Source organism: Macrobrachium nipponense, chromosome 29 (genome assembly GCF_015104395.2).
Source record: "Macrobrachium nipponense isolate FS-2020 chromosome 29, ASM1510439v2, whole genome shotgun sequence".
NCBI lineage: Eukaryota > Metazoa > Arthropoda > Malacostraca > Decapoda > Palaemonidae > Macrobrachium > Macrobrachium nipponense.
In genome coordinates, this window is record NC_061092.1 from 582,095 (window position 1) to 609,780 (window position 27,686).

The 27,686-nt window shown below is 48.8% G+C and overlaps 1 protein-coding gene across 1 annotated transcript in view; it reads right to left on the reverse strand.

The window, feature by feature from the left end:
• LOC135206032 (uncharacterized) overlaps window positions 1-27,686 on the reverse strand; it is a 257,788-nt gene extending 230,102 nt beyond the window's left edge. The window contains exon 1 of the mRNA XM_064237203.1: window positions 27,436-27,686. Within this exon, the coding sequence (XP_064093273.1) occupies window positions 27,436-27,553 (118 nt within the window). The 5' untranslated portion in view covers window positions 27,554-27,686. The remainder of the gene's footprint in view (window positions 1-27,435) is intronic.

Genomic DNA, 27,686 nt, shown 5'->3' on the forward strand with positions numbered 1-27,686 from the left:
TTGTGAAGGACTCGAACCAATCGTCAGTTACCGAAGGGTTTCTGAGTCTTCGCTACGAAGATCGGTACGAAATCGAGCGTCACAAATCCCCATCCCTTTGTGCTTGACTTCTCAAGAGAAGTCATGCAGTTACCTAAGACGAAAAGAAGGGGATTAGTCGTATGACCTATCCCTCTTCTCTTTGGTTATGTACAGTACTCATACTGACAAGCTATTAAGACGAAGTAATGATTGCTCTGGAACAACCGAACTAAGTCCACAGCATAGTTCGTAACTGACTCGGGCGCTCTGACAAGCTGCCGACTGACTGGTTCGGAATCAGTAGAGGCAAGTTGTCCAAGCATCCGGGTAAGTCACGTGACCTTCGCCCTTTAAAGAGTTATGCTGAGAGACCAAACAAATAAATATTTGTTAGTCACCGATGCCGGACGGCGCGGCGATGATTCTCTTAATGCATAAGCTCAAAAGGCGAAAGTCAATTGCCTTCAAAAGACCGAGGTCCCTGATGGCAACGAAAATCTCATAGACGTTGAATCTCAGCTTAAGGAGAAACAACACTATGTGACGTTGAAAGACGAAGGTAGGCAATGAATGCAACCTACGTCTTCCAGCTGAATCGAGAGAAGGAATCTCAAGATTCTAAACCTGTGCTTACAAATGACTGAAACGCTAACCGCCATTTCATTGCTGTCCGGTGTGCAGTGAAAGCGGGCGTTCTTCAGTAATGAAACACAGGGGAGAGCCGCCTGAAGAACTGCTTCTCATGGGCTGAACGTTTGGAAGTAGAGCTGGCAGGTGTGGGGAGTAGGCGAATGTCTTTCAATACATCTGCTAATCCGGGGTGAACAATGAACAATTGCACACCTCCGAATACAAGATATTTTGAGGACAAACTCAGATTCCACAAAAATCATTCGCATTATCGGATACGATGCAGCAAGAGACTATTACAGAATTCTGTTACCGTACGGTAAACAGAAAGATGAGAGTCGAATAGATATCTCTGTTTAAAATTCTCGCAATACGAAGACGATGAATACTAGCGTCACAGCAGTAGATGGTCATTCATGTTTGCGAGAATCCCGTTAATCAGAGACTTAAGTCCGTGATTGTTGGGCAGAGATACGGTTGGTATTCAATCAAAGCAGGTGAGAAAGCATAACCAACCGTCCATCTCAAAGCGCAGCTGGTACTGAAATGCCTCGGGCAATTCAATACGCAGTAGCTGTCGCTGACTCGTCTCCTGAGTTGCCAAGTAATCCTTTCCACGAAGGAAAGGATACTTTTATATTTCGGTAAATTATAGCGTTAAATTTGGATGGTTGTGACTACACCATAAGTATATAAAATTGAAACTGGAAACTCCTGGGAGGTTGCAGGCAACCCGAGTTGCAGGTTCAATTAGAATACTTTTCGTCTAAGTCGCAATCCGTAGAATAACCAGGATATGCCTACCCCTCGGACCATTCAACTGCTTAGCAAAGCATCATGTCGCGAGGTTAATATACGTAGTATATTTGTAGGATTCTGAACAACGATCTCCATCCTAAATTCTTTCCTTCAAGAAAAAAAAACAAATGTTATTTGTGTTATGATAACAATAAAGTTTGTTCATACTTACCTGGCAGATATATATATAGCTGTATTCTCCGAAGTCCGACAGAATTCAAAATCTCCCGGCACACGCAGTGGGCGGCCAGGTGGTTAGTACCCATTCCCGCCGCTGGGAGGCGGATATCAGGAATCATTCCCATTTTTCTATTCAGATTTTCCATACCACTGTCCCCTGAGGGGAGGTGGGTGGGTGGGTACTTTAATTATATATTATCTGCCAGGTAAGTATGAACAAACTTTATTGTATCATACAATAACATTTTGTTCATGAAACTTACCTGTCGATATTATATATAGCTGAATCCCACCATTGGAGGTGGGAAGGGACAGAATAGAAGGATTAGGAAACACCTCAAGTGCAGATGATTGACATCTTGATTCCTTACCTGTTAGCATAGCTGACTTCTGATTACTGTCACCGAAGTCTGCTTTTGCTTTACTAAGAGTTGCCAACAAGGTAGATGACCCTGTGTAGTTGGTGCGCTCTAGATGATCTGTCAACGGGAGCGTGACCACATGTGACTACCACCATATTGACCATACTGTGAGGGCAACGAAGCTAAAACCACCACCTGACCTAACCTATCGAAGTTTAGTCCCATAACTTCTAGGCTAAACGAAAGGGAAAGCGCCTCAAGCGACCAACCCTTTCTTCAGTTAAAAGCACACCTATCCCTTTTCTATAGGATAGGATTCGTGCTGCTTCCTGCCTCCAATAATATTTCTACGGATATGTATGGTCCTAGCGACTCGCAGATCTCATATGTCGTCTCACATCCCGTCGGGAGTGTGAAGCGAACACAGAGTTGCTTCGCTCAAACGTGGCACTCAGGATATTACGAGTGTCATGCTCTGTTGAAATGCTTCCGAGGCCGCGCCCTCACCTCGTGAGCATTTACTTTAAAAGGTTTTCAAATCTTTGTTCAAACATGACGAATGAGCCTCTTAGAAAGACTCCTTAAAAATAACGCCAGGGCGTTCTTCGACATGGGCAAGTCTGGTCTTTTTACGGAACACCGCAGATTGTCCGAATGACCTCGACTTTCTTTAGTTTTATCAAGATAAAACTTGAGAGTCCCGACAGGGCACAGGACTCTCTGTGGCTCTTGCCCAATAATTTGTGCCATCCCTTGATCTCCAGGTCTCTGGGCCAAGGGTTAGACGGGTTTTCGTTCTTAGCAAGAACGGAATTGGCTTAGAGGACACCGAATGTCCTCTAAAGCCAAAACCTCTGATGATGGCTAAAACCTCACTAACCATCTTTGCCGCAGCTAGAGTGGTTTAGAAAATTAGCCTTTCTCCTGGTTTACGTGTATTTAAGTTTACAAGAAAGGAGAGGTTCGAAATGCTTTGACATCAGGAAACTTCAGACTACATCTAAGTTCCATGCCGGAAGCTTCGATCTAAAAAATTTCAAAGATTTCCACAGACCTCAAAGATCGTGAAGGGCTTTGTTGTTGACAGATCCGAATCTCTGAGCCTAGAGGCCCGTCAAACATATTTCCGTATTCTCAATAGTTGGGACTGCTTAGCTTATCCCATACTTCAGAACGGAATGGGAAGGCGGTAAAGTTAATTCACAGAGGTCAGAGGTGGAGGAACAGTCATTCTTCCTGCCCTATGTCCAGAAACGGCCCACTCCGATTGGTACACTGCAAAATATGCAGCACTGGCAATGAGACTTGCAATTAATCTTGAAGATCCTCTCGCTTCTTGACAGTCTGAACGCATTCAGACTCAGAGCGGAGAGATTTTAGGTACCTCTCGAAGTGAGGCTGTTGAGTAGGACCGATTCTCTCGGAAGGGTCCTTGGAAAGTGCTCTCTGAAGGACGTGACCTCTGTGAATCCAGCCTCTCGAAGGCCAACATGGGGCGATCAGCGTCTTTCTCACTCCCTCTGACGCCAGCGATTATCCTATTACATTTCCTAAGCTTTTGAATAAGGGAAAAGGGCTAACCAACTATCCCCATTCCATACTATAGGATGGCGTCTATTGCACCGCTCTCGGATCGAGAATAAGGGGCGCAACGTAGAGGAAGCTTCTTCGTCTTCACTATTGCAATCTACGAAAGGACGTCCCCAAAGTCTCCACAACTCTCGACATACTTCTAAGCGAGGATTTATTCTCAAAACGTCAAACGTCAGTAGTTGCTGCCGTCGATCGAGAAGATCCGCACGGACGTGCAATCGTGTAACGAACCTCTTAAGGATCGTTACGTTCCGTGCCTATGCCGATAACCATCTCTCTTTTCTTGGGATATGAGAGAGCTGCGGAATTATCTGAGATGATTTGGACCACTCGACCAAAACCTCACTCTTCGAGGAACTGGAGACCGCAACCAAATTGCGTTCCAATTCTTTTAGATTATGTGCCAGGACCTCTGTCCGGATGCCTGGCTCCCTCTCATTATCACCTGAGGTGATCCTTAATTCCCATTGAGAGACGTTTTAGAATTATCTCTAGATCTTTGATGTTATTTTCAGTTCTCCTGTAGGAAAACTGTAGAAGGTCTGAATTGACAGTCTATTCAGGGAAACAAGCTTCTCCAGCGAGGAAATGGTCCCCAGCAGACTCATCCATTCCTCACTAAGCATGCTTCCTTCCCTAATAAGGCTGCGCTTTGCATAAGCAGGCCGGGAGAGCATTGTTATAGTGCTATACTGAGGTAAACTCGTACAGAATTCTGTTACAGTGCGGTAAGCAGCGCCGAACATGTCTAAGAGATATCTCTGTTGAAAATTTCTTAAGCAAAAGGAAGTCGTTTATTCATGATTACAGAAATCCCCTCAACCCCCGAGGCGGAAAGTCATGATTGTAGGGCAGAGATACGGTTCGTAAATCAATCCCCGCGGGAGAGAGAGACGTAACCCGACTGAGCAGTACAACGAGCTACCTAACACTGAGTTGGTGACAGTGTGAGACACTGTGACAGTTACAGGCAGCAGCTTATGTTCACCTTCTCGCAGTCTTATGCCGAGTTGCCAGCTATTCTATCATCTAAGGAATAGATTTTCCATTATTGAACAGAAACTCTCAAGTTGGCATATCTAAGCGAAACAGAATTCGCTATACAGAAGCTGATTTTGTGTTGTCGTAACATTACGCTTAATTAACCAAATGTTAACATCGGAAACTCCTGGAAAGTTGCCGGGTGGGGAGTACCGATTAAATATACTGCGTCATCCACAATGACAGCAACCTCTCGTTTCGCACTATTCTGCCTGAGTTACCAGCTACTCTCTTCTACGAAGGAATAGGTTCGTTACTATTATCGATCATAAGAAAATTCTCAAGCGGCATATTTAAGCGAAACTAATTCGCTACATGCAGAAGGCTGAGTTGGTGTTGTTTGTAACAATACCTTCAAGCATTGTCCTTACACCGGAAAACAAACTCCTGGAAGTTTGCAGGAAGGACCGAATTAAATACACTTAAAATAACAGTTCCTTTCGGTTGCCATCTGTAGAGGTAAACCACGATATGCGTATATGACTTGAACTTTACATTAGTAATATGACGCGAAGATAAAATACCTAAGTATTGCAGTCACTTGAAACATCTAATTCTCTACTACATTCTTTCCTCGACGAGGAAGAGAGAGAGAATGGAAATCGACTGTCTTCATCTCTTTGCCAAGAAAAGGAATCATTATTATTCAAATGGAAATCCTCAGTGAGAACCGAAGATCGAAACAAAGGAAAGTTTTTCAAGCTTCTTATGATAAAATGTTATTAAGAACTTTGTCAATGAGTAACTAACCCAATTGCATGACGGAAAGTAATCCAGGAATTCGAGCATATAGCCTTCCCGTTCCCATTCCCGCAGAAATCGAGGAAGGGGGGGCAGGATTCCTGATTAGAGACTGGGCCTTACGACAGGAAGGACCTTAATGTTCCCCTTCGGCAGCTCAATCCCGAAAGCAAGACAAGGTGTTTTATGACACCGAAATCTGCTTACAGTTTTCCTGGAATTCATCAAGTGATGGATTCTATTGAACGCTCCCTTCGTAGAAAGCGAAGTAGACATCTTGACGAGACCAAACTCCTTCCCCTCTACTTCGACGACGCCCTCTTGAAGAGCGTTCTTGCAGGAATCCTGCCGAACGTCTTGATGCGTAGGACGCCTATCGTTCTGAAGAACGTCCTGGCAAGTGCTCTACCGAGCGTCATGACTTGTAGGATGCCGAGCGTCTTCAAAAGCGTCCTCGCTAGCGTCCTGGCGAGCGTCCAGATGTGTAAGACATCGAGCGTCTTCCAAAACGCTATCAATGTTTATGACGATCGCGTCTTCTGAAAGGCCACCCGAAAAGCAGTCCTGGAGAGCCGCACGCTGCTTCCTGAAGTGTGAGAAGGCACTATAGGAAGACGTAAGGCTATCGTCTCCAGACGGCCTTAAAGACTTTCGTTACCTCAAATAAAAAACAAAGAACAAAGGTGGGGCCGTCCTGTGCAACATTTTGCGTCTTAGTAATGCAAATGAACATATCCAGACACGCGCTCAAAAAAAGGAACGCCGAGCGTTCCGAAAAGGCATCGTCGCGAGGTGCCTTGCCGAACGTCCTGATTGCATTCTTTGAGCGTCTTGAAGAGGCGTCCGGTAAGAGAGCGACGAACATCAAGGGAAGCGTCATAGTGAATGACGTGCGTCAACACGAGTAACTTGAGAGGCTTCCTGGCGAGGGGAGAGCCGCTCATGAAACGCGAGCGTCTAAGCATAAGTACGGTGATCGTCATTAGGACGAGTCTTAAGGCGTTCGCCCCTCATTGACAAAACGACGGCCGGCTGTGCGACATCTTGCGTCTTTGTCACGCTCATCGATACTGCAGAAGGGCATTTAAAAGGACGCTGTGTGTTTCTTGGGTATGAGGAATTCTTTGCCCTTCTCCTGTCGAAAACTAGGATAGTCTGTCCAGTGTCTCTCTGTCCGCTGACAGAGCGTCCCTTAGGGACGAGTAGATGCTTCTTGGCGAGCTGTTTGACTATGCAAATCAGCTTGCCGGACGTCAAGCTTATGAGCTTGAACAATATCCCATTTCGTAGTAAAGCGAACGTCACGTAACGTATACATAGCGCCATGAGGGGAGGAGGAAACCTTAGCCGATGACAATAAGCCACCTCCTTGGAGCGTCCACCAAATTGGCGCAAATCTCCTTGAGAAGAAGACGGTGCTTCCTTGAATCCATCCAACCTCCTGACTCTCTTAAACGCTCTCTTCGCAGAGAGCGAAGTGGCCATCTTAACGAAGCCAGGGGCCTTCCTGGCCTTCGATTGAGGCTAATTGTGAAGGTGGAGCGTCTTGGAAGAAAGCAATAAAAACAATCCTTGCTACACGAGTAAAAGACGTTCCTTCCTCTCGATAAAGCCGTTGAATGTCTCGAAAGGCGTCCTTGTGAGGGTCCTGCCTTAAGGACATTTCTAATCTCTTGACCAAGACGACAGCCGCCTAGTGCGACATTTTGCATCTTTGTCACGCTTATCGATATTAAGTCAAGCCGAAGGGACGCCAGATCGATGTGGGTTCCCCGTAACCCTCCTTCGGCTTTCGACATTTGCCCTCTCCCTAGTCCTGGGAGTCCGACAGAGGTCCAGGCCTAGAGGCGTTTATGGGGCGGATCTGACGTTCCCTCCTGACGAGAGAGGACGTGAAGCGTCCTCTTCTCTAAAGCTTCTTAGAGGGCGCGAGTCCTTCCGAGAGCTTCCAACCTTGCGGGGAGGACGCCTCGGAGGGACGAGAAGCAATCTTTCATGATTCGTGCACGTGCACGATCTTTGGCAGCCTTATCCTGCCGAAGGGACGCCAGATCGGTGGGGGGGTTCCCGTAACCCTCCTGGCGGTTTTCAACTTGCCCCCTCCCTGGCCTCCGGGAGTCCGACAGAGGTTAGACCTAGAGGCGTTATAGGGACCGATCTGACGCCCCCTCCACAACACTAGGGGCAAAATCAACATCACTACACTCACAACACTGAATTGGAATCCAGTCAACATTACAACTAATTACATTGATCTCTCAACAAAGAAAACATGTAAACGTCATGTATAACTAAGCGAGTGTCTACCGAAGGTTTCGGTAGCCTCCCCTTACCCGTTGCAGACAACAAAGTCTGAAACTAGGCTAACTAGATTCAGACATCATATGCAATGAAAAAATTTTAATTAATTTATGATAGCGTATGCCTAGCCACAAATCCAAGTCAATCATTCAAAAAAATAAGTAGGATACTTAAGCGGCTAATGAAGTTTCAAAATCCTAGGCGGAGGTAGTGGAAACAGGTGTTTTCACTACGCGACAGAGAAAAATCTGAATAGAAAATGGGAATGATTCCTGATATCCGCCTCCCAGCGGCGGGAATGGGGTACTAACCACCTGGCCGCCCACTGCGTTGTGCTGTGCCGGGAGTTTTGAAATTCTGTCGGACTTCGGAGAATACAGCTATATATATATCTGACAGGTAAGTTTCATGAACAAAATAAGGATTGGAGATCGACCACCTTCGTTCTCTATTAAAGAGAGTGAAGAAGTCTTCCTCGAAGGAAAGCTTGAATGGTAAACAGAATACTAAGACGATAGTTCAAGCCAAATCTGGATATTCCCGTACCGTTCTTCTCTATTCCAGGTTGGTCGCCTATTGTGGAGATAGTCTTCTTTCAGTCAGCAGTCTTCTTCCTAATGCTAGAAATTCCAGGAATTCGAGCATAGGCGAGGTTCCCGATTATCGTGTAACATATCGGGGATTCTCGTCTCGCTCACTTTGGACCGTGTCTCGCCTAAGTGTTTGAGATCATAAGAAAACTCTAACACTCTGAATGCGCTAGAAATTCCGTAGAATTCTAAGCAGTCTGCGAAACCCCCACCGAATTCGTCAAACGATATCGGCTGGTGGTCCTCTCGATTCCCGTAGAAATCGAGAATGGGGCAGGATCCCTCCTCAACGACCGAGGCTTACGTCAGGTAGGACCCACCCGAAGGTCCCCCCGGTAGCGCAGTCCCCAACGTGGAATCCTACAGAGAAATCTCTGTAGGATCCCTCCCTTTCCTCGTAGCCGTAAGGAGAGAGGGAATGAATGGGAGGAATTGGATACTCGCTCGCCTTCCAGTGGAACTAGCAGTTGGAGAAGAGTAGGAGCAGCATCTCCATTACGGCGATGGCCTCTCAGAGTCTGGGAAAACGTATCGTCAGGAGAAAACGTTTTCCCGAGGAGGGTTACGAACTCTCACTGTAGGTAAGGGTCTGCCGCCACTGTGAACGTCGTCTGGGTGGGGCTGATCGACACCTGACAGGAGAGAGCCGATACCGTCCTCCGACTCATTCCAGTCCTCGTCAAGGTCGAACCTCTCAGGAGGACCGAAGGAGTATTTAAATACGGTGTCCGAAGACACGTAGAAACGCCGCTGTCGCAGTAGAGGAGGGGGTGGAAGTAGCTTGATCGAACCGGCCAGAACTGAGAGAGCCTTTCTTGTCCGGAGACGAGAGACTCTGTTCAAGACAGAATCGGCAAGCTCCGATCGCGGCAAACCCACCGGCCTCGGTTTGGGTTCCCTCTCGGGCCCCAAAACGACTCGAGCAGAGACATGGGCTCTGCTGGTGGGAGCGGCGATCCTTCCCCAAGGTCGTTGTGCTGACGAATCAGAGCAATAACCTGGGCAAAGTTACTCTGAATCTCGGAAGTTACAGCGTCTTGAGGAGTAGGACCATCCAGTCCCTTCAACAAGAGCAGCTCCCAAGACCCTCCTCCTTCAGAAGAAGGACCAGCAACAGATCCCTGACGGTTGCCTCCAATCACTTGCCGTACGTCCTGGCTGGTCCTAAGACCATACCTGGCGCGTGCGGCATCGTGACTGATCGTGAGCGGCGCATCTCTCACGATCACTCCTATATACCTCGCTCTTCCTGGCGTATGCCGAGGAAGTTGAAGGTATCGGAGAGACAGAACTGACGCTACCCCCTCCCCCCCCTGACGGTCGCCTCCAATCACTTGCGCGTACGTCCTGGTTGGTCCTAAGACCATACGTGGCACGTGCGGCGTCGTGACGGGATCGTGAGCGGCGCACCTCTCACGATCACTCCTAGCTACCTCGCTCTTCCCGGTGTAGCCCGAGGAAGTTGAAGGTAGTGGAGAGAACCAGACCTGACGCTCCCCCCCCCCCCCCCCCCCCACGCTCGCTGGCAAGGACCAGCGTACGTGGGGGGCTGCAGCCGATCACCAACCCGCGGTGGGGATCGATCTGCAGGCCTGGCCGTGCCGCTCACCTGTGGCGAGCGGCTCGACTGAGCACGTCGACCCTGGTCCCGTGCGTCAGACGAGCTGCTGCTGGTCATCGTATCCGCCCGGTCCCTGTGGGAGCGGCGGTCAGGTGACCTGCAGAGCTCACTTTCACGGTGAGACCGGTGAGCGTCCTCGCGGCATGTCAAACCGCTGGTACCGTCGGTCGAGGGGACCTGGGGGACCTCTTCCCAGCCTCAACCCGTGGCCGGTCAGAGACCGTCACGTCCACCCGAGGTACCGGCTGGTCGCTACGAGAGCGGCCGCTGGCCTGGTGAGAGTCACCTGAGCGGCTCTCGACAGTCTTCTGCTCCGTGCCTCGGTCATGACGCTGAGCGAACTCAGGCGTCTTAACTTTGGCTGCACGGTCACCCGAAGAAGACCGTACACTCGGAACTTCTCGCGGACGAGAACCGAGCCGGTACCTGGCTTAGCAGCAGAGCTGCCAAGACCAGGCGAGGGTGTACAGCGGTAGCCAGCACACCCTTGGTCCCCGTCTTCTTCTTCTTCTCAGAAGGGGAGACGGGCCCCGTTCCCGAAGGAACAGGAGACCAGCAGAAGAACCCCCCCGTCACACCGGAGTGTTGACGAGCCCTTCGAAGTTTCCCGAAGGAGTCTTCTTAGGGGGAAACCCACCCGGTTACCAGCTGGTCGCTGCGAGAGCGGCCGCTGGTCTGGCGAGAGTCACCTGAGCGGTTTCTCCGAGCCTTCTGCTCCGTGCCGTGTTCTTGGCGCCGAGCGAACTCTGGCGCCGAAACTTTGGCTGCACGGTCTCCCAGGGAGGGAGAGCGTACACTCGGATCTCCCGCGAACGAGAGAGCCGAGCCGGAACCTGGCGTAGCAGCATCGCCGCTAGCACCAGGCGAGGAAGTACCAGAGCTAACCGATACTCCTCTGGTCCCCGTCTATCCTCTTCCTTACGGAAGGGGAGACGGGCCCCGCTCCCGAAGGAGCAGAGACCAGCAGAAGGACCCCCCGTCCCACCGAGGTGACGGGCCCTTAGAAGTTCCGAAGGAGACTTCTTAGGGGGGAGAGGCAGCCTTCTTTCTTCTTCGGCTTATGGTCCTTAGAAGTCGAAGGGGAGAGCAGCAGCAGACGAAGACGAAGATGACACCTTCCTCTTCTTCGTCAGCTCACGCAGGACAGTCGTCAGGTCCTCCATCCAGGCCGGAGTCGGGCCTATTGCCGAAGCAACACGGCCCAACTGCACCTGTCCGGAAGGACCTGGGACTGGGGAAGACACACCATGGGCAGGACCAGCATGGACAGGCGCAGGAACCAGGAGCGGCACAGGAACAGCAACCAGCTCAGGAGCGGCAGAAACAGCGGCAGCGGTAAACACAGAAGGGACAGCCAAAGCCAGTAGCGGAACCCACATCAGCGACAGGTACGGCAGGCCCAGCCATCGCCTCGTAGAATCATCGGCAGCCAGCGGGAGCTGGTACTGGCGGCCGGTCCAGGGGCGAGCTGCTGGAACAGCGGAAGTCTGGGGCAGGCAACACGAAGAAAACACAGGCGCAGCGGCATACCCCTCCTCGGTACGGCGGCGACCGGCCCTAGAAGCGGCAGACGGCGTCACCGACACAGCATGGGAGTGTAGACCAGCGGGGGGAAGCAGGCAGCATAAGCGGCCGTGAAGGTTGTAGTGGAGACCGCTCCAAGGTCACTGCCCCAGACCTCGCTAGACGCTGCAGCAGATCGTGGATGCTAGGCACGCCCTGCAGCCGCAGTGGTCCCATACCTGTCCAAGGTCGTCTCCCACGGATGTAGCACCTGCGGTAGCACAGACAGATTAGTAAGAGGGGTTCCCTCACGCACGGGGGGGAGACATGCCCCACCCCGAACGCAAGGAAGACCCCAAATACAAAAATACGAGGAGCTGAGCGGGCGGGGGCAGGAAAGAAGACGAAGAATCGGATACCAAGGGAGTCGCGGGAGCTTTCCGACGCCTTCCTGGCAGACCTTCGCTTCCCTACCCCCGCACAGCAGTGAAAAGTAATATGAAAATGAAACAGAATACCTGCACTTGCGATTCACTTCACAACTTAAAGGGGGAAAGATAATTCCCGGGTAAGAGCGGAAACTTGATCCATAAAATTAATATGATGCTATCATAATTATAAACGAAAAATGAACAATACTGCACTTGCGATTTTCACTTTCACAGCAATAAATCGTAAGGATTAATTCCCGGGTAAGAGCGGAAATTGATCCAAAATTAAATTTGATGCAATTAATAAATGAAAATGAAAAGAAAACTGCATTGCGAATCCACTTTCATTGCATTCTATTCATTACAAAATAAGAGGCTCGCCAAGCGCAATCAAGCTCTCGGCAACGAACGCACAGGGTATAATGAAAAAGAGTACTTACATCTTTCAATACACACTTTCGCCCCAAAATACATGACTCGGCGCGAGTGCGCCCGCCCTCGGCACCGAGACATAATTAAATTCAATTTCATGAAAAGAGCGGAAATCGCCGCCTCTACGGCGATAGCTCCATGTTGATTCATAATTAAGTAATGAAAATGAAAACAGTGTACTTACAGTTTCATTTTCAAGATCAAACAAAACCATTAGTAGAAAACACAATATAAACAAAGCATACGCGATGACTTAAAAGGGCAGAGAGCGATGACGAACACGTCCTTCACACCCGCGGCCGAAAGCAAAAAGTGATTCTTCACCTCTCGGGCGCGCGGGCGTGCGCACGATCGGACAAGCAGTTAACTACCGTTCTCCCCTTGTTCGAAGCTTACGACCGTCCCAGCTGCCGCTAGTTACCTTCCTATTGTTAAAGGACCGAGGGTTTGTATTACGTATCGGAACAAATATATATATATGAAAATGAAACAGAATACTGCACTTGCGATTTTCACTTTCACAGCAATAAATCGTAAGGATTAATTCCCGGGTAAGAGCGGAAATTGATCCAAAATTAAATTTGATGCAATTAATAAATGAAAATGAAAAGAAAACTGCATTGCGAATCCACTTTCATTGCATTCTATTCATACAAAATAAGAGGCTCGTGCCGAGCGCAATCACGCTCTCGGCAACGAACGCACAGGGCAAAAATATAATGAAAAAGTACTTACATCTTTCAATTACACACTTTCGCCCAAAATACATGACTCGGCGCGAGTGCGCCCGCCCTCGGCACCGAGACATAATTCAAGTCAATTTCATGAAAAGAGCGGGAAATCGCCGCCTCTAACGCGATAGCTCCATGTTGATTCATAATGAAGTAATGAAAATGAAAACAGTGTACTTACAGTTTCATTTTCAAGTCAAACAAAACCATTAGTAGATTAAACACAAAAATAAAACAAAGCATACGATGATGAAGCGGGCAGAGAGCGATGACGAACACGTCCTTCACAGCGTGGCCGAAAGCAAAGTGATTCTTCACCTCTCGGGCGCGCGGACGCGCGCTTACGATCGGACAAGCAGTATTAACTACCGTTTTTTCTTCCCCTTGTCGAGTTAGCTTACGACCGTCCCAGCTGCCGCTAGTTACCTTCCTATTGTTAAAGGACCGAGGGTTTGTATTACGTATCGGAACAAATAACAGTCCTTTCGATTGCCATCTGTAGAGGTAACTACGATATGCGTATATAACTTGAACCTTACATTAGTAATATGACGCAAAGATAAAATACGTAAGTATTGTAGTCACTTGAACATCTAATTCTCTACTACATCCTTTCCTCGACGAGGAAGAGAGAGAGAATGGAAATCGACTGTCTTCGTTCTCTTTGTCAAGAGAAGGAATTAATATTATTCGAATGGAAATCCTCAAGTGAGAACCGAAGATCGAAAAGGACAGTTCAAGTTTCTTATGATATTGGACATAAGACTTCATGGACGTAGTCTACAAGTCTTTTTCCTGGATGAGCCTCTGACTAATGAATGAGAGCTCTTTCAAATTTTGTTAATGAGAGCTTATCCGCTTATGCGATAAAATGTTATTAAGAACTTTGTCAATGAGAACTAACCCATTTACATGACGGAAAGTAATCCAGGAATTTGAGCATATAGTTTCCCGATTCCCGCAGAAATCGAGGAAGGGGCAGGATTCCTGATTAGAGACTGGGCTTACGACAGGTAGGACCTTAATGTTCCCCTTCGGCAGCGCAGTTCCGAAAGCAGACGAGGCATTTTATGACACCGAAATCTGCTTACAGTTTTTCTGGAATTCATCAAGTCATGGATTCTATTGAACGCTCCCTTCGTAGAAAGCGAAGTAGACATCTTGATGAGACCAAACTCCTTCCTCTTCTTCGACGACGCCCTCTTGAAGAGCGTTCTTGCAGGAATCCTGCCGAACGTCTTGATGCGTAGGACGCCTATCATTCTGAAGAACATCCTGGCAAGTGCTCTACTGAGCGTCATGACGTGTAGGATGCCGAGCGTCTTCAAAAGCGTCCTCGCTAGCGTCCAGATGTGTAAGACATCGAGCGTCTTCCAAAAAGCTTATCAATGTTTATGACGTCGAGCGTCTTCCAGAGCGTCCTGATGAGAGTCTCTTCGTGTAGGACGTCGACGAGCATCTGCAAAAAGCTTCTCACGTTCTCAATGACGTAGGACGTTGAGCATTCTGCAAAAAGCTTCCCTTTCAACGTCCCAATGCGGTTAGGACGTTGAGCGTCTTCAAGAGACGTCCTCGTGAGTGTCTTACCGAGCGTATTGGTGCATAGAACACCAAGGGATCTGAACAGTATCTCAGAGAGGATCTTATCGAGCGCCCTGATGCATGAAAGGCCACCCGAGAGGCGTCCTGGAGAGCCACACGCTGCTCCTGAAGTGTGAGAGCACTATAGGAAGACGTATGGCTATCGTCTCCAAGACGGCCTTAAAGATCTTCGTTACCTTCTAACAAAGACGGTGGCCGCCTGTGCGACATCTTGCGTCTTTGTAATGCAAATGAACATATCCAGAAACGCGCTCAAAAAAGGAACGCCGAGCGTTCCGAAAAGCATCCTCGCGAGGTGCTTGCCGATCATCCTGATTGCATTCTTTGAGCGTCTTGAAGAGCGTCCGGAAAAGGAGAGCGATGAACATCAAGGGAAGCGTCATAGTGAATGACGTGCGTCAACACGAGTAACCTGAGAGGCTTCCTGGTGAGGGGAGAGCCGCTCATGAAACACGAGCGTCCTAAGCAGAAGTACGGTGATCGTCATCAGGACGAGTCTTAAGGACGTTCGCCACTCTTGACAAAAGCGACAGCCGCCTGTGCGACATCTTGCGTCTTTGTCATGCTCATCGACACTGCAGAAGGGCATTTAAAAGGACGCCTGTGTGTTCTTGGGTTTGAGGAATGTTTTGCCCTTCTCCTGTTGAAAACTAGGATAGTCTGTCCAGCGTAGCTGCCGAACCAGAGTCATCTCTGTCCGCTGACAGAGCGTCCCTTAGGGACAAGTAAGAGGCGTCTTGGCGAGCTGTTTGACTATGCAAATCAGCTTGCCGGACGTCAAGCTTATCAGCTTGAACAATATCCCGTTTCGTAGTAAAGCGAACGTCACATAACGTATACAGAGCGCCATGAGGAGAGGAGGGAGGGGAGCGTCTTGGAGAGCAAGAAAACAATCCTTGCTACAAGAGTAACGACGTTCCTTCCTCTCGATAGAGCATTGAGTGTCTCGAAAGGCGTTCTCGTGAGGGTCCTGCCTTATGGACATTTTTTATCTCTTGACAAAGACGACGGCCGCCTGTGCGACATCTTGCGTCTTTGTCACGCTTATCGATATTAAGTCATGCCGAAGGGACGCCAGATCAGTACTCTGACGCTCCCTCCTGACGAGAGAGAGGACGTGGAGCATCCTCTTCTCTAAAGCTTCTTTTTTTAGAGGGCGCGAGTCCTTCCGAGAGCTCCAACCCTGCGGGGAGAACGCCTCGGAGGATGAAAAGCAATCTTTCATGATTCGTGCACGTGCACGATCTTTGGCAGCCGAAGGGACGCCAGATCGGTGGGGGGTTCCCGTAACCCTCCTTCGGTTTTCGACTTGCCCCCTCCCTGGTCCTGGGAGTCCAACAGAGGTCTAGACCTAGAGGCGTTATAGAACCGATCTGACGCCCCCTCCACAACACTAGGGGGAAAATCAACATCACTACACTCACAACACTGATTGGAGAGCGAGCACTTTATATTCCAAGCTTACTTAATGTAATCCACCATAATAGAAAGGGCATTACCTCTCACAGACACTTCCTCTAGGCCCGTAAGCCATACCACAGGGTTAGGCAAAATAAAGTCTACAGGAGGTTAGTAGGTTCATTATCCTAACTTCTGTTTACTGCGGAGGAAGACCTCCTGATTCTATCACGCTCTAATTTACGTACATACGAATCATACATTTTCTTTCGGAATCAGCCAACATTACACTAATTACATTGATCTTTCAACAAAGAAAACATGTAAACGTCATGTATACTAAGCGAGTGTCTACCGAAGGTTTCGGTAGCCTCACCTTACCCCTTGCAGACAACAAAGTCTGAAACTAGGCTAACTAGATTCAGACATCATATGCAATGAAAAAATTTTAATTAATTTATGATAGCGTATGCCTAGCCACAAATCCAAGTCAATCATTCAATAAATAATTAGGATACTTAAGCGGCTAATGAAGTTTCAAAATCCTAGGCGGAGGTAATGGAAACAGGTGTTTCCACTACCGGCGACTAAGAAAAATCTGGATAGAAAATGGGAATGGTTCCTGATATCCGCCTCCCAGCGGCGGGAATGGGCACTAACCACCTGGCCGCCCACTGCGTGTGCCGGGAGTTTTGAAATTCTGTTGGACTTCGGAGAATACAGCTATATATATATATATCTGATAGGTAAGTTTCATGAACAAAAGCCCTATCATCATCGGAGCCCTCCTGGCAAGGATGACGGCCGCCTGTGCGACATCTTGCATCCCTGTCAGGAGAAGGCTGTGCTTGCAAAAAACTTCCACCAACAACAGATACATCCTGACAAGGACGACGGCCGCCTGTGCGACATCTGGCGCCCTTGTCTAGAGAAATCTGTTCCTGGTACAAGTCATAAAGAGGAGACTCCTGGTTGACTTCTCTGTCTGTTTTCATTGGAGAAAATCATGGCGCCTGGCGCCTATCTGGCGCCGAAAGCTTGGCTCGCTCCTCGCGCCTGGATGTCTCTGTCCGCCTCGGACAGTGTCGTCTGTCCGAGCTGTCCACATCTGGATCTTGGCGCCTGGTTGGTGTTGTCCGAGTACGACACTTTTGCCTGTCCATATCGTCCGCTTCTGGCGCTTGGCGCCCGGACGGCGCTGTCTGCGTACGATATTTTTTCCTGTCCTGGCTGTCCGCCTTGTCCAGGTTGTCCATATCTGGCGCTTGGCACCTGGTTGTCGCTGTATGAGTACGATAATTCCACCTGTCCGGGCTATCCGCGTCTAGCAGCTGGTGTCTGGCTGGCGCCGTCCGTGTATGACACTTTTGCCTGTCCGAGTTGTCCGCTTCTGGCGCCGAGCGCCTGGCTGGCGCTGTCCGCCTCGGACACTCGATTCTGTTGCCGTTGTCCGTATCTGGCGTCCCACGCCTATGAGCTTCTGTCCGTTCTTCCGTTGTCGTCTCTGTCCTAGAACGAGGAGTAGAGGAGAGGAGCCTGGAGTCCGGAACGCCCAGCAGACGAGATCTCTTAACAGGAACAAAAGAGTCTTTCCTCCGAGGAGGATCCTTTCTTAATACTCCTACCAATGAAGATATCTGTTCCTAAATTTTAAGGAGGATATCTGTCGCAGTTTCTTCCCTTTCCTTATAAGGAAGAGGAGAAGGCGCCCTGGAGGTCGCAGGCGATCGTGATCCTAGAGCAGGAGAATTCCATGTCTTCTTGGCTCTTTTCCTCTTGCAAGGAGAATCCTCTGGGAAACGTTCCGGGCTCAAGTCCAGCGTAGGCACTTTCCAACTCCTCTTAATCGGACGCGATAGTTCGTCGGAAGTCCATCCACTTCTGCGGGGAGACAAATCGGATGATGAGAAGCACTCTTTTAGGATGCCTTTACAATGGCGATCCTTGGCAGTCTGGGACGCCACAGATTCTGCCGAGGGGACACCTGATCGGTGGGGATTCTCCGTAACCTCCGTACGGCTGTCGGCATTCCTTCTCCTCTGGGCCTGGGAGCTTGGAAGAGGTCTAGGCCTGGGAGCGAGACAGAGCCGATCAGACGCACCCTCCACTACACTGGGAACACTTTCATCACTTTCCACAGCCTTACCTTGAAGAGCTTGCATTTTAAGCTCCATCCTTCTTAATGCCGTCTTCAGATTTGCAATCTCCGTAGCAGAATTTGCATTATCTGCGACGGGAGAGGGTGGTACTGCATGTGAGGAAGCAATTAATTGGGGGTTAGTTATACTAACTGGCTCGTTAGAGCGAGATCTACTCAAACTTCTCGAGGCAGCTTTTCTAACCCTATCTCTCTTTAACTTCCTTAAGTAGGAATCTAGAGTCTTCCATCCTTCCTCACTCATATTCACACATTCATTGCAAGTGTTAGATCTAGAGCATTCATTCCCCCTACACCTCTTGCATACATTGTGAGGATCTACCGAAGCTTTCGGTAGTCTCACCAAACAACCCTCATTCATACATCTTCTAACTTCGCAGCTAGAATCAGACATTTTGAGAACAATCCAAAGCAAAATAAAAAAAACAGTCCACAAAAGCGTATGCCAAACCACAGATCCAAATACGTCACCAAATAATCAGTCCAGAAGATCAACGGCGATGAAAAAACGAAAGTCAAAGTCAGGAGGAACCAGCAACAATGTTACCGGAACCGGCGACAGAGAAAATCTGATTAGAAAACGGGAATGGTTCCTATTCCTGCCACCCAGCGGCAGGGCGGTAGATCACCTGACCTACCTGTAGCATGTGCCGCCAAATTCAAATTTCTGTCGGTTCCCGGAGTCTATAGCTAAGTATATATCTGACAGGGAAGTTGAATGTACAAAAATACAATTTACTTTCACAAACTGTGATTTGTTCCGACACATACAAACCATCGGTCCTTTACATAAGGAAGGCTCACTTATTGGTGGGATAAATCTGAGTCTTGTGAACAGACTGGTGTTCGCCCAACCTGGGTTCCCTTCCTGGTCGTAAGAGCAAGGGGGGGGGGGAACCTAGCCTCTGACCAACTGATCGTAGTGAGAACTGCAGGATCAGTGGCCAGACCTCTTTACCAATTCATAAGAGGGAGGCATATGTATCTCTCATGAATAGCAAGCAAGAACTTGTGTCATATGTAAGAAGCCAAATATAAAGTATTGGGTTTTTTTCTTACTGATGTCCACTTTTGCCCCCCCCACCCGCCTTTACTAGGGAAGGGACAGATAAACGCTTCCATCCCTAATGAAAAGGATAGAATGGAGCTCGGTTATGTAGCTTACCTGCACCGTCGTCCTATCCAGCATGTGACGACTGCTACCCTCTGCCAGCAGGAAGAGGGAAGAAAAGAGAAAGAAGAGGAGCCAGTCACACACTCATTCATTCTCCATTCATGCGATATCACAAGGACGAGATGCAACCTTGTCCTGTAAGGAGCTGGGTAAGCTACACAGCTTGTTGAGCAGCCACCACAGGTCCCAAGGAAAAAGTGTCCAAGGACCTATGGGCAATATCTCGAAGGTAGAATGAGGTGAAGGTGGGCTGGTTGCACCACACCCCTGCCTTCAGCACCTGTGCGACATACAAGTTCTTGCGGAATGCAAGTGTTGACCAATACCTCTAACTTCGTGGGCTCTCAGACAAAAGGTACTGGTGTCGGCACTCCTCTTGGGAGTCATACGCTTTCCTGATCACCTCATGAAGCTGGAAAGAAACAGTGTTCTTGGACACCCCAGTGCTAACGAAGAGGCGTCGACACTCAGGCCTGAGGTGTCGAGTTTTCTTCAGATAGCGCCGAAGCACCCTCACAGGACAAAGCAGCATCTCTTCTGTATCATTACCGGTGAAGTCCTCTAGGGAGGGGATCGTGAAGGACTCGAACCTGGCGTCAGGGACCGAAGGGTTCTGAGTCTTTGCCACGGAATCCGGGACGAAATCGAGCATAACTGATCCCCATCCCATTGTGTTTGACATCAAAGGAAAGACCATGAAGTTCTCCTACTCTCTTCGCCGATGCCAGGCCCAGCAGAAAGACAGTCTTGAGGGTCAAATCCCTGTCTGACGACTCCCGAAGAGGCTCGTAGGATCTACGAGACAAACTCCTAAAGACAAGATTCACATCCCACCCAGGGGGGCCTGAGTTCCCTGGGTGGGCAAGACTCTCGAAGCTCCTCATTAGGAGAGATATTTCCATGGAGGAGGAAATATCAACTCCTCGCAACGTAAGGACTAGGACCAGGGCAGCTCTGTATCCTTTGACCGCAGACACAGAGAGGAGCTTCTCTCGGCGAAGAAAGATGAGGAAATCCGCTACCTGCTGAAGAGTGGGTCTGAGCGGAGAGAGACCCCATCTACGACACCAACCACAGAAGACAGACCACTTTCCCTGGTATGCTGCTGAAGAGGACTGTCTGAGGTATCCAGCCATCTCTGTTGCTGCTCGGCGAGAAAAGCCTCTCACTCGCAAGAGATGGAGGATAACCACCAGCCGTGAAGACACAGGAATGTACTGCCTGGTGGTACCGTTCTACATCTGGTTGACACAGCAGGTTGTGCCATGGGGGAATCTCTCGCAGGCAGTGCCTCCGAGAGAAGAGCCAGCAGGTTCAGATACCAAATGGTGCCACCAGAATCATCCGAAGATTGCTGGTGACCAGCACCCTGCTTATCACCTTGCGGATCAGGCAGAACGGGGGAAAGGCGTAGACTACAAGGTTGTCCCACAGATGTTGGAACACGTCCTCTGCAGCTGCCCATGGGTCCGGCACAACTGAGAAGAAAACCTGACATTTTCTGTTGTGCCAGGTGGCGAACAGATCCACTACTTGACGCCCCCACAGGTCTAAGAGCCTTTCTGCCACATCTGGGTGAAGAGACCATTCTGTCCCAATCACCTGATTCTGGCCGCTGAGCTTGTTTCCCACTACATTCCTCTTGCCTGGAGTATCTGGCTGACAGCTCTACCGAGTGAACTATGGCCCACTCGTGCACCTGCTTCGTCAACTGATGCAACAGGAGGGACACTAGGCCCCCGTTCGTTGACGTATGCCACTACCGTGGTGTTGTCGCTCATCAACACCACTGAGTGTCCCATCAGTTGTTCCCGGAATTCTTGGAGCACAAGAAATGCTGCTTTGAGTTCCAGGAAGTTGATGTGAAGGTGCCTGTCGTGATGGTTCCACATTCCTGCAACCAGCAACTCTTCTAGATGTGCGTCCCAACCCTTGGTCGATGCGTCTGAGAACAGAAGCATCTCCAGGGGGGGAGTGCGCAGGGGCACTCCTATTAAGAGGTTCCCGTCGTCTAGCCACCAGGCTAGGTCCTCCCTTACTTCTTCCGTGAGAGGAACCAGAAAGGACTGTGGATCCTGTGCCTTTCACCAGCACTCCTTTAGTCTCCATTGAAGAGACCGCAGGTGAAGACGCCTGTGAAAGACTAAATTCTCTAGTGACAACAGGTGACCGATCACGACTTGCCAATGCTGAGCTGACTGTTCCTGTCGTGACAGGAACCGTCAGGCTGCCTCCCTGAACCTTCTGATCTGCAAGTCTGCAGGGAAGACTCGTGCTGCTACTGTATCGATCACCATGCCCAGGTACTTTATCCTCTGCTTGGGTTCGAGATCTGACTTCTTGAAATTTACCACGATCCCCAGATCGAGGCAGAAGTTGAGGAGTCGATCTCTGTCCTGTAGCAACTGCGAGTGGGCAGGACCAGCCAATCGTCAAGATACCTTATCAGACATATCCCGACCAAATGGGCCCAAGCCGACACCAGGGTGAACACTCACGTGAACACCTGAGAGGTGGTTGAGAGACCGAAATAAAGTGCCCTGAATTGGTACACCGTCCCGTCAAGGATAAAGCAGAGGTACTTCCTGGAGGACTGGTGGAGGGGTATTTAAAATATGCATCCTTCAGGTCCACCAAAAGCAGGAAATCGTTCTCCCTGATGGAACTGAGCACTGAGCATGCCGTTTCCATCGTGAACCGAGTCTGGCGAATGAAACGGTTCAAGGGAGAGAGATCTATCACCGGTCTCCAGCCCCCATACACTCCTTCGCCAGGAAAAGTCAGCTGTAGAAACCCGGTGACTGATCTCGCATGATCTCCACTGCTCCTTTGCTCAGCATGGTCTGCACTTCTTGTGTCAGTGCTACGTCCCTGGCAGAACCAGGGATGTACGTCTGAAGGTGGACCAGGTGTAAGGTGAGGGGTGGCCTCCACTCGAAGAGCAGTAGATATCCCTCCCGAAGGACATCCACTACCCAAGTATCGACTCTGTAGCACTGCCAAGTTGCCCAATGGCTCGCCAGGCACCCCCTCACCTTCTGGCAGCAGTTGAGGGGGGAACGCCGTCCCTAGCGTTTCCCTCTCTTCCCCTTCCGCTTAGCCCCTTTCCTGCGAGAGAAGGAGGCTTAAGAGGAGGGCTGACACTCACTTCTCGAAGAGAAAGAGGAAGGCTGGGTCTTTCCTCGCGTTACCCTCGATGGTGTTGATGTCTTGGAAATGGAGGAAGTGCTTGTTAAGCTCCGAGGCTTAGCCGCAGTTGAATGAGACTGCCCAGAATTCTTTGTAACTGCCTGGTGTAATAAGCGGTTGTTGTCTTCAGCTCTTCGCTTTTCCACCGAAGCTTCCACCATCTCACTGTGGAAGAGAGAGGAGGAACCCAGCAAAATTCCGTTACGCAGACCCAACGTTACCTCGTGACCGGCCACCCTGGTTACGCGAGTCAGGACTGCGTCCCTTCTCCTCAAAACCAGGTTGGCCCACAGGTTGGTCGTCTGGTGGGCGAGGCGGGAGATGGCCCAACCTCCAAAATGACAGTCTCCCAAATGCCGAGTCTTCCTCAGGAACTATAGCTCCCGAGGAGGCTGTGACTCTAGATACTGTATCTCAGGGGTGATCGTGTCTTGAGGCGATGGATCGTCAGATCCATCCAGGCCGATCACTTCCCGAGACACTCTTCCTTCAGGGGGAAGAACCTCACTAGACCCCTCGTGGTCTCCTCCAACCACTTGAGTGTATGATCTGTTTGGTCCTAAGAGACTGAACCAGGCTTTTAGGCTCTCGTGGCCGGACCGTAAGGAGCACACTCCTCACGGTCACTCCCGTTTGCCTCGCTCCTCCCTGTGTAGCCCGAGAAGGTTGAAGGAACGGGTGAAGAAGACTAGACGCTCCTACCCTGCCTACCAGCAGAGCCGGTAGGCTGGGAGGACTGCAGGCGATCGCCAACCCACGGTGGTGATCGAGCTGCAGGTCTGGACCAGAGGTCTCCCTGCAGAGAAACGCTGGAACGAGGACGGTAGCGATGGTCTCGTGCTTCATGGGAGCTGCCACCAGCCGTGCGAGCCATCCGGTCCCAGTGGGAGCGACGGTCGGGTGACTGGTAGCATCCACTAACGCGGTGAGAGCGAGCACCGTCCTCACAACGTGCCACAGTCCCAGAAGCAGCCAAGCTGTTCCTGGTGACTGGGGGACCTCTTCCCAGCCTCGACACCTGAACGGTCTGGTGAGACCGTCACGTCAACCCTGGGTACTGGACAATCACTGGGTCCCAACGGTGAGCGTGCTCAGCCGTCTGGACCTTGGCTGCACAATCACTGGTAGGTGACCGTACACTCGGTAACACTCACGAGCGGGCAGCTGGGACAGTTCCCGGTCCAGAGGTGGAACCTCTGGAGCCGGGAGCAGAGGTACCACCCACTGCTGGTACCTCCACGGTCCCCTTCTTCTTCTACCCTGAGGAAGGAGAGACGGGCCCTGTTCCCGAAGGAACAGGAGGACCAGCAGAAGACCCACCTGTCCCGCCGGAGTGAGACAGACCCTTAGAAGTCTCTGTGCAAGACTTCTTAAGGGGGGGGCCAGGCCACCTTCTTCTTCCTTGGCTGGGGGGCCTTGGAAGTCGAAGGGGAAGAGGCGGCAGAAGACAACGACGAAGATGAAAATGAAGAATACAACAACAACACCTTCCTCTTTGCCAACTTCCTCAGGACAGCAGACAGGTCTTCCCATCCAGTCTGGAGCTGGGGCGGTTGCGGTGGCAATGGGGCCCAACTCCACCTGGCCAGAAGGACCTGCGGGCAAGAACAGGTACGGCGACGGCAACAGGTGGGTGATCTAAGGGCAAGCTCTTTGGGCACTCTAAGTCAGGGGGAGGAGCAAGGACAGCAAAACCAGGTGGAGGTGGTACCAACTCCCTCCGGGGCACATACAGCAACGGAGCTTGTACCGCAGCTGTGGGGGTGACCAAGGTCACGTGCTGGGTATACACCAGGTGAGGCGGAGCTGCATAACCCGGGGTCAACACAGTCGTAGTCGTCCTCGTCTCCATCCCACGAGTGACCGGGGCTGCAGCAAGATGATGGATGAGCCCCTGAATACTTGGAATGCCTGGAAGACTCAATGAGCGCCACACCCGCTGAAGGTCCCCAGCCGCAGAGGCGCACACACCTGAGGAAGCAACAGTCGGGTTAATGGGGGTTTCCTGTTTGCTCAGTGGGGGGAAGGATCCTCCCCTGAGTGGACAGACGACCCCGAGTACAACTCAAGGTCAGGATGTCGCCCTCCCTCCTCTGCACTCGACAGATCGAGTGAAGAGGCAGAGAGAGAGACGTCCCCCAAAGGGGAGAGAGCCATACGCGGGAGCTGATGAGGAGGGAGAAAAGAAGATGATGTATCCGTCATCAAAGGTGTCGAGGGAGAGCTTTTTGACGACATCTTCACGACCCTACGTGGCTTCTACTTCTTTTCGTACAGCTCCAACTGCTCCTCTGACCAAGAGACACAACAAACACAAGTTAAATCACGAGAGCATTCCCACCCTCGGCACCTTGTGCGCAGAGGATGAGGCTCCACAATATCACTGGACCTAAAACCCCCACACTGCATGATGAATCCAGTGATGCAATACCACAAATAACAACAAACAAATAAACAGTACTTAAAGTCAATCACACTAGTATTTAAGAACAGGTTGAAAGTCAAGGTAAACTTGAAAACAATCTCACGACAGAGGCGGGCAGAGAAGCGAGCACAAGCCTTCACCCAAAAGCGGTCGAAAGCAAAGTGGTATGTTTACCTCCAGTTGGGCGGGACTCCCGACCATCGGACAAGCAAATACTGCCGAACTACTTGTTAGTAAATCTTACGAACGGTCCAGCTGGCGCTGCATAGTAATTCCTTATGTAATGGACCAATGGTTTGTATGTATAACATGTCGGAACAAATTTGCTTTTAAAAAAGATTTAACCATCCAAATAAAGATCATCTATTCAAGACAAGTTTTGAAGCAACCTGAACACCAGAAATATTGCAAGACAAGGAAAGCTCAATTAGGTATATTTTCATAAAAAATATCAAAGGAACTTATGAGAAAGAGGACTCACAAACTAGATTATGGACTCAAATACCAAAACTGAATTACCTGTGGAAGTTGCACCTCATTAAATATGTTTCTTTAAAATTTAGAGGATAATGATTTTACCCATTTGACTAAAGAACCAGAAAGAGGAAATACAATTTTGGACGCAACATTACCGTTAATGGTAGCCATGATATGAATTTTGGCATATCTATTTTGAACCTTTCTAAACCAGGATCACAGAATAACTGATGTCACCCAAATTATTTATTCTAATATAGGTGAGAAAAGTTTAATTATACTTGATGGGTTAATATGTAAATTTTAGCTTATAGAAATATAATCCTAATATATTGACTAACATCCCTCTAATTAATCTGTGCAATACCAAATCTGAATATTGGTTAGGATAAAAATGTCCTCATTAAAAGGATTACAACTAACCAGAGACTAAAACTTACTTGGACCAAAAATAAGCCTGTATAATGTATTACAGAAAAAAAATGAGAAATACAATTTCAGCTACCTAAGAGCAGAACCACAAAATTAAATGGAAATTTAGAAATTTTCTTAATGGCAAAAAGAAAATGTTTAAACAAGGTCAATGGGGTTACCTAATGTATACAGTACTATGTATAGTCAAAAACAAGTAGCTAACCCCCAAAAATTCTGCAGGTAGGTATACCTTTTTCAAATAATTCACAGACAACTCCTTTATTAGATTTATGAGGTTGCCAAGGAAAACTAGTAACTGCTGACGTGTCAAAGTATATGACCGTTTAAGGATGCAAACCAATAAGCTTAGAATAATCTTACAAAATCAGCATTTTCAATTAGGTACTCTACATGAATTATTCTTTCTGTTTGAACATAAAATAAGGTATGCATTCCTTAAATTAGGTATAAGACTATGTTTCATGCATCTGATAAGGTAATAATTTGGCCTAACGTACTACCTATATTAGCCAATAGCATAACACTACAATCACTAGGCAAAATAAAACTAAACATTAGCTACTATAGTAGGGTAGGCTAGGTACTAGGCTATCTAAATTTAAAATCTAGAAGGCCACACACATCTAAAATTGTCATACCTAGTATATTTTCATTATTTTCATGTCCCCACCAAAACAACAAATAGTAGGTACTACTAGGTAGCTACAAGGCTACCCACAAGAGAAAACGGTAAATCTATAATTACTATTCCGCGGCGGCCTAGACTATGGCAGTTGCGGTTTTCCTATGCAGTTTTAGTACATCCTGAACAAGAATTTCAAGTAGGTAGCTAATATTTTTTTGGACGACTGTAATTAGCCTAACCCCCAGGGGCTGGTACTAGTATAGCCTAGTACCTAACTAGGTAGTACCTATACTCTGTTTTTTTTTTCATCTGTCCATCCGCCTATGGTGTTTGTGTATGGTAACACTGCGTCCAGGTAAATAATTACGCTGTGTGTAAGTGTTAGGTTAAATAAAAGGATATCTGGGTGTACATTTGCAACTGAAAAGTGTTTTCTTAATAATTTACTGTATGCGAATTACACCGTTAATATTCAAAATAGGATATTAGCTATTATAATCGTTGAATGTAAGCTGAATGTAACTATCTAAAGCCCGGGACGCAGTGTTACCATACAATAATACCACAGGCGGATGGACAGATGAAAAAAAACAGAGTACCTACCTAGGTACCTATAGAGGTAGCTAAACACAGCGAAATACATTTGACACCCCAATTACTGGTGGCTTTCGTATTCGCGGGGACGAACGATGCAATGCTCATATAGAAACCTAGTACCAAGAAAACAATTCTATACCATCTAGGCTAAATATTTGTAGGGCCTTAGCCTACGGCCTCCAACTGTCAATAAGGGTAAACCTAAGATTTGTCCTGGTCTGGACAACTGACAACCCATATAGCTAAGTCATGACTAAGTTTATAAAGGTTTTTCAAGCATTTTCAAAACGAATTACATTAGTATTCATAACAGCGCCTGTTAGCTAGCAATAAGACGGTAAATAGGTAGGTACCTAGGTAGGCTACGAAGAACCACTGACCTGATTGCTCTATTACTTGTGAGGCTAAAGACGTCTTTATGTTGGTCGTACATGTTCCGAAACGGTCAAATGGCAGGCCACACAAGGAACAGAAGTTATTTGATAGTGTGTCTGCCATTTTTTAAACAACGGAAGGCCCGAATACTAAGCCCTACATGAATCGTCGATCGGTGACATCTTCCTGACAGACACAAACAACATATAAACAATAACACAGTTGTGCGGACTTGTGGTTTTCAGGCCCACCGATG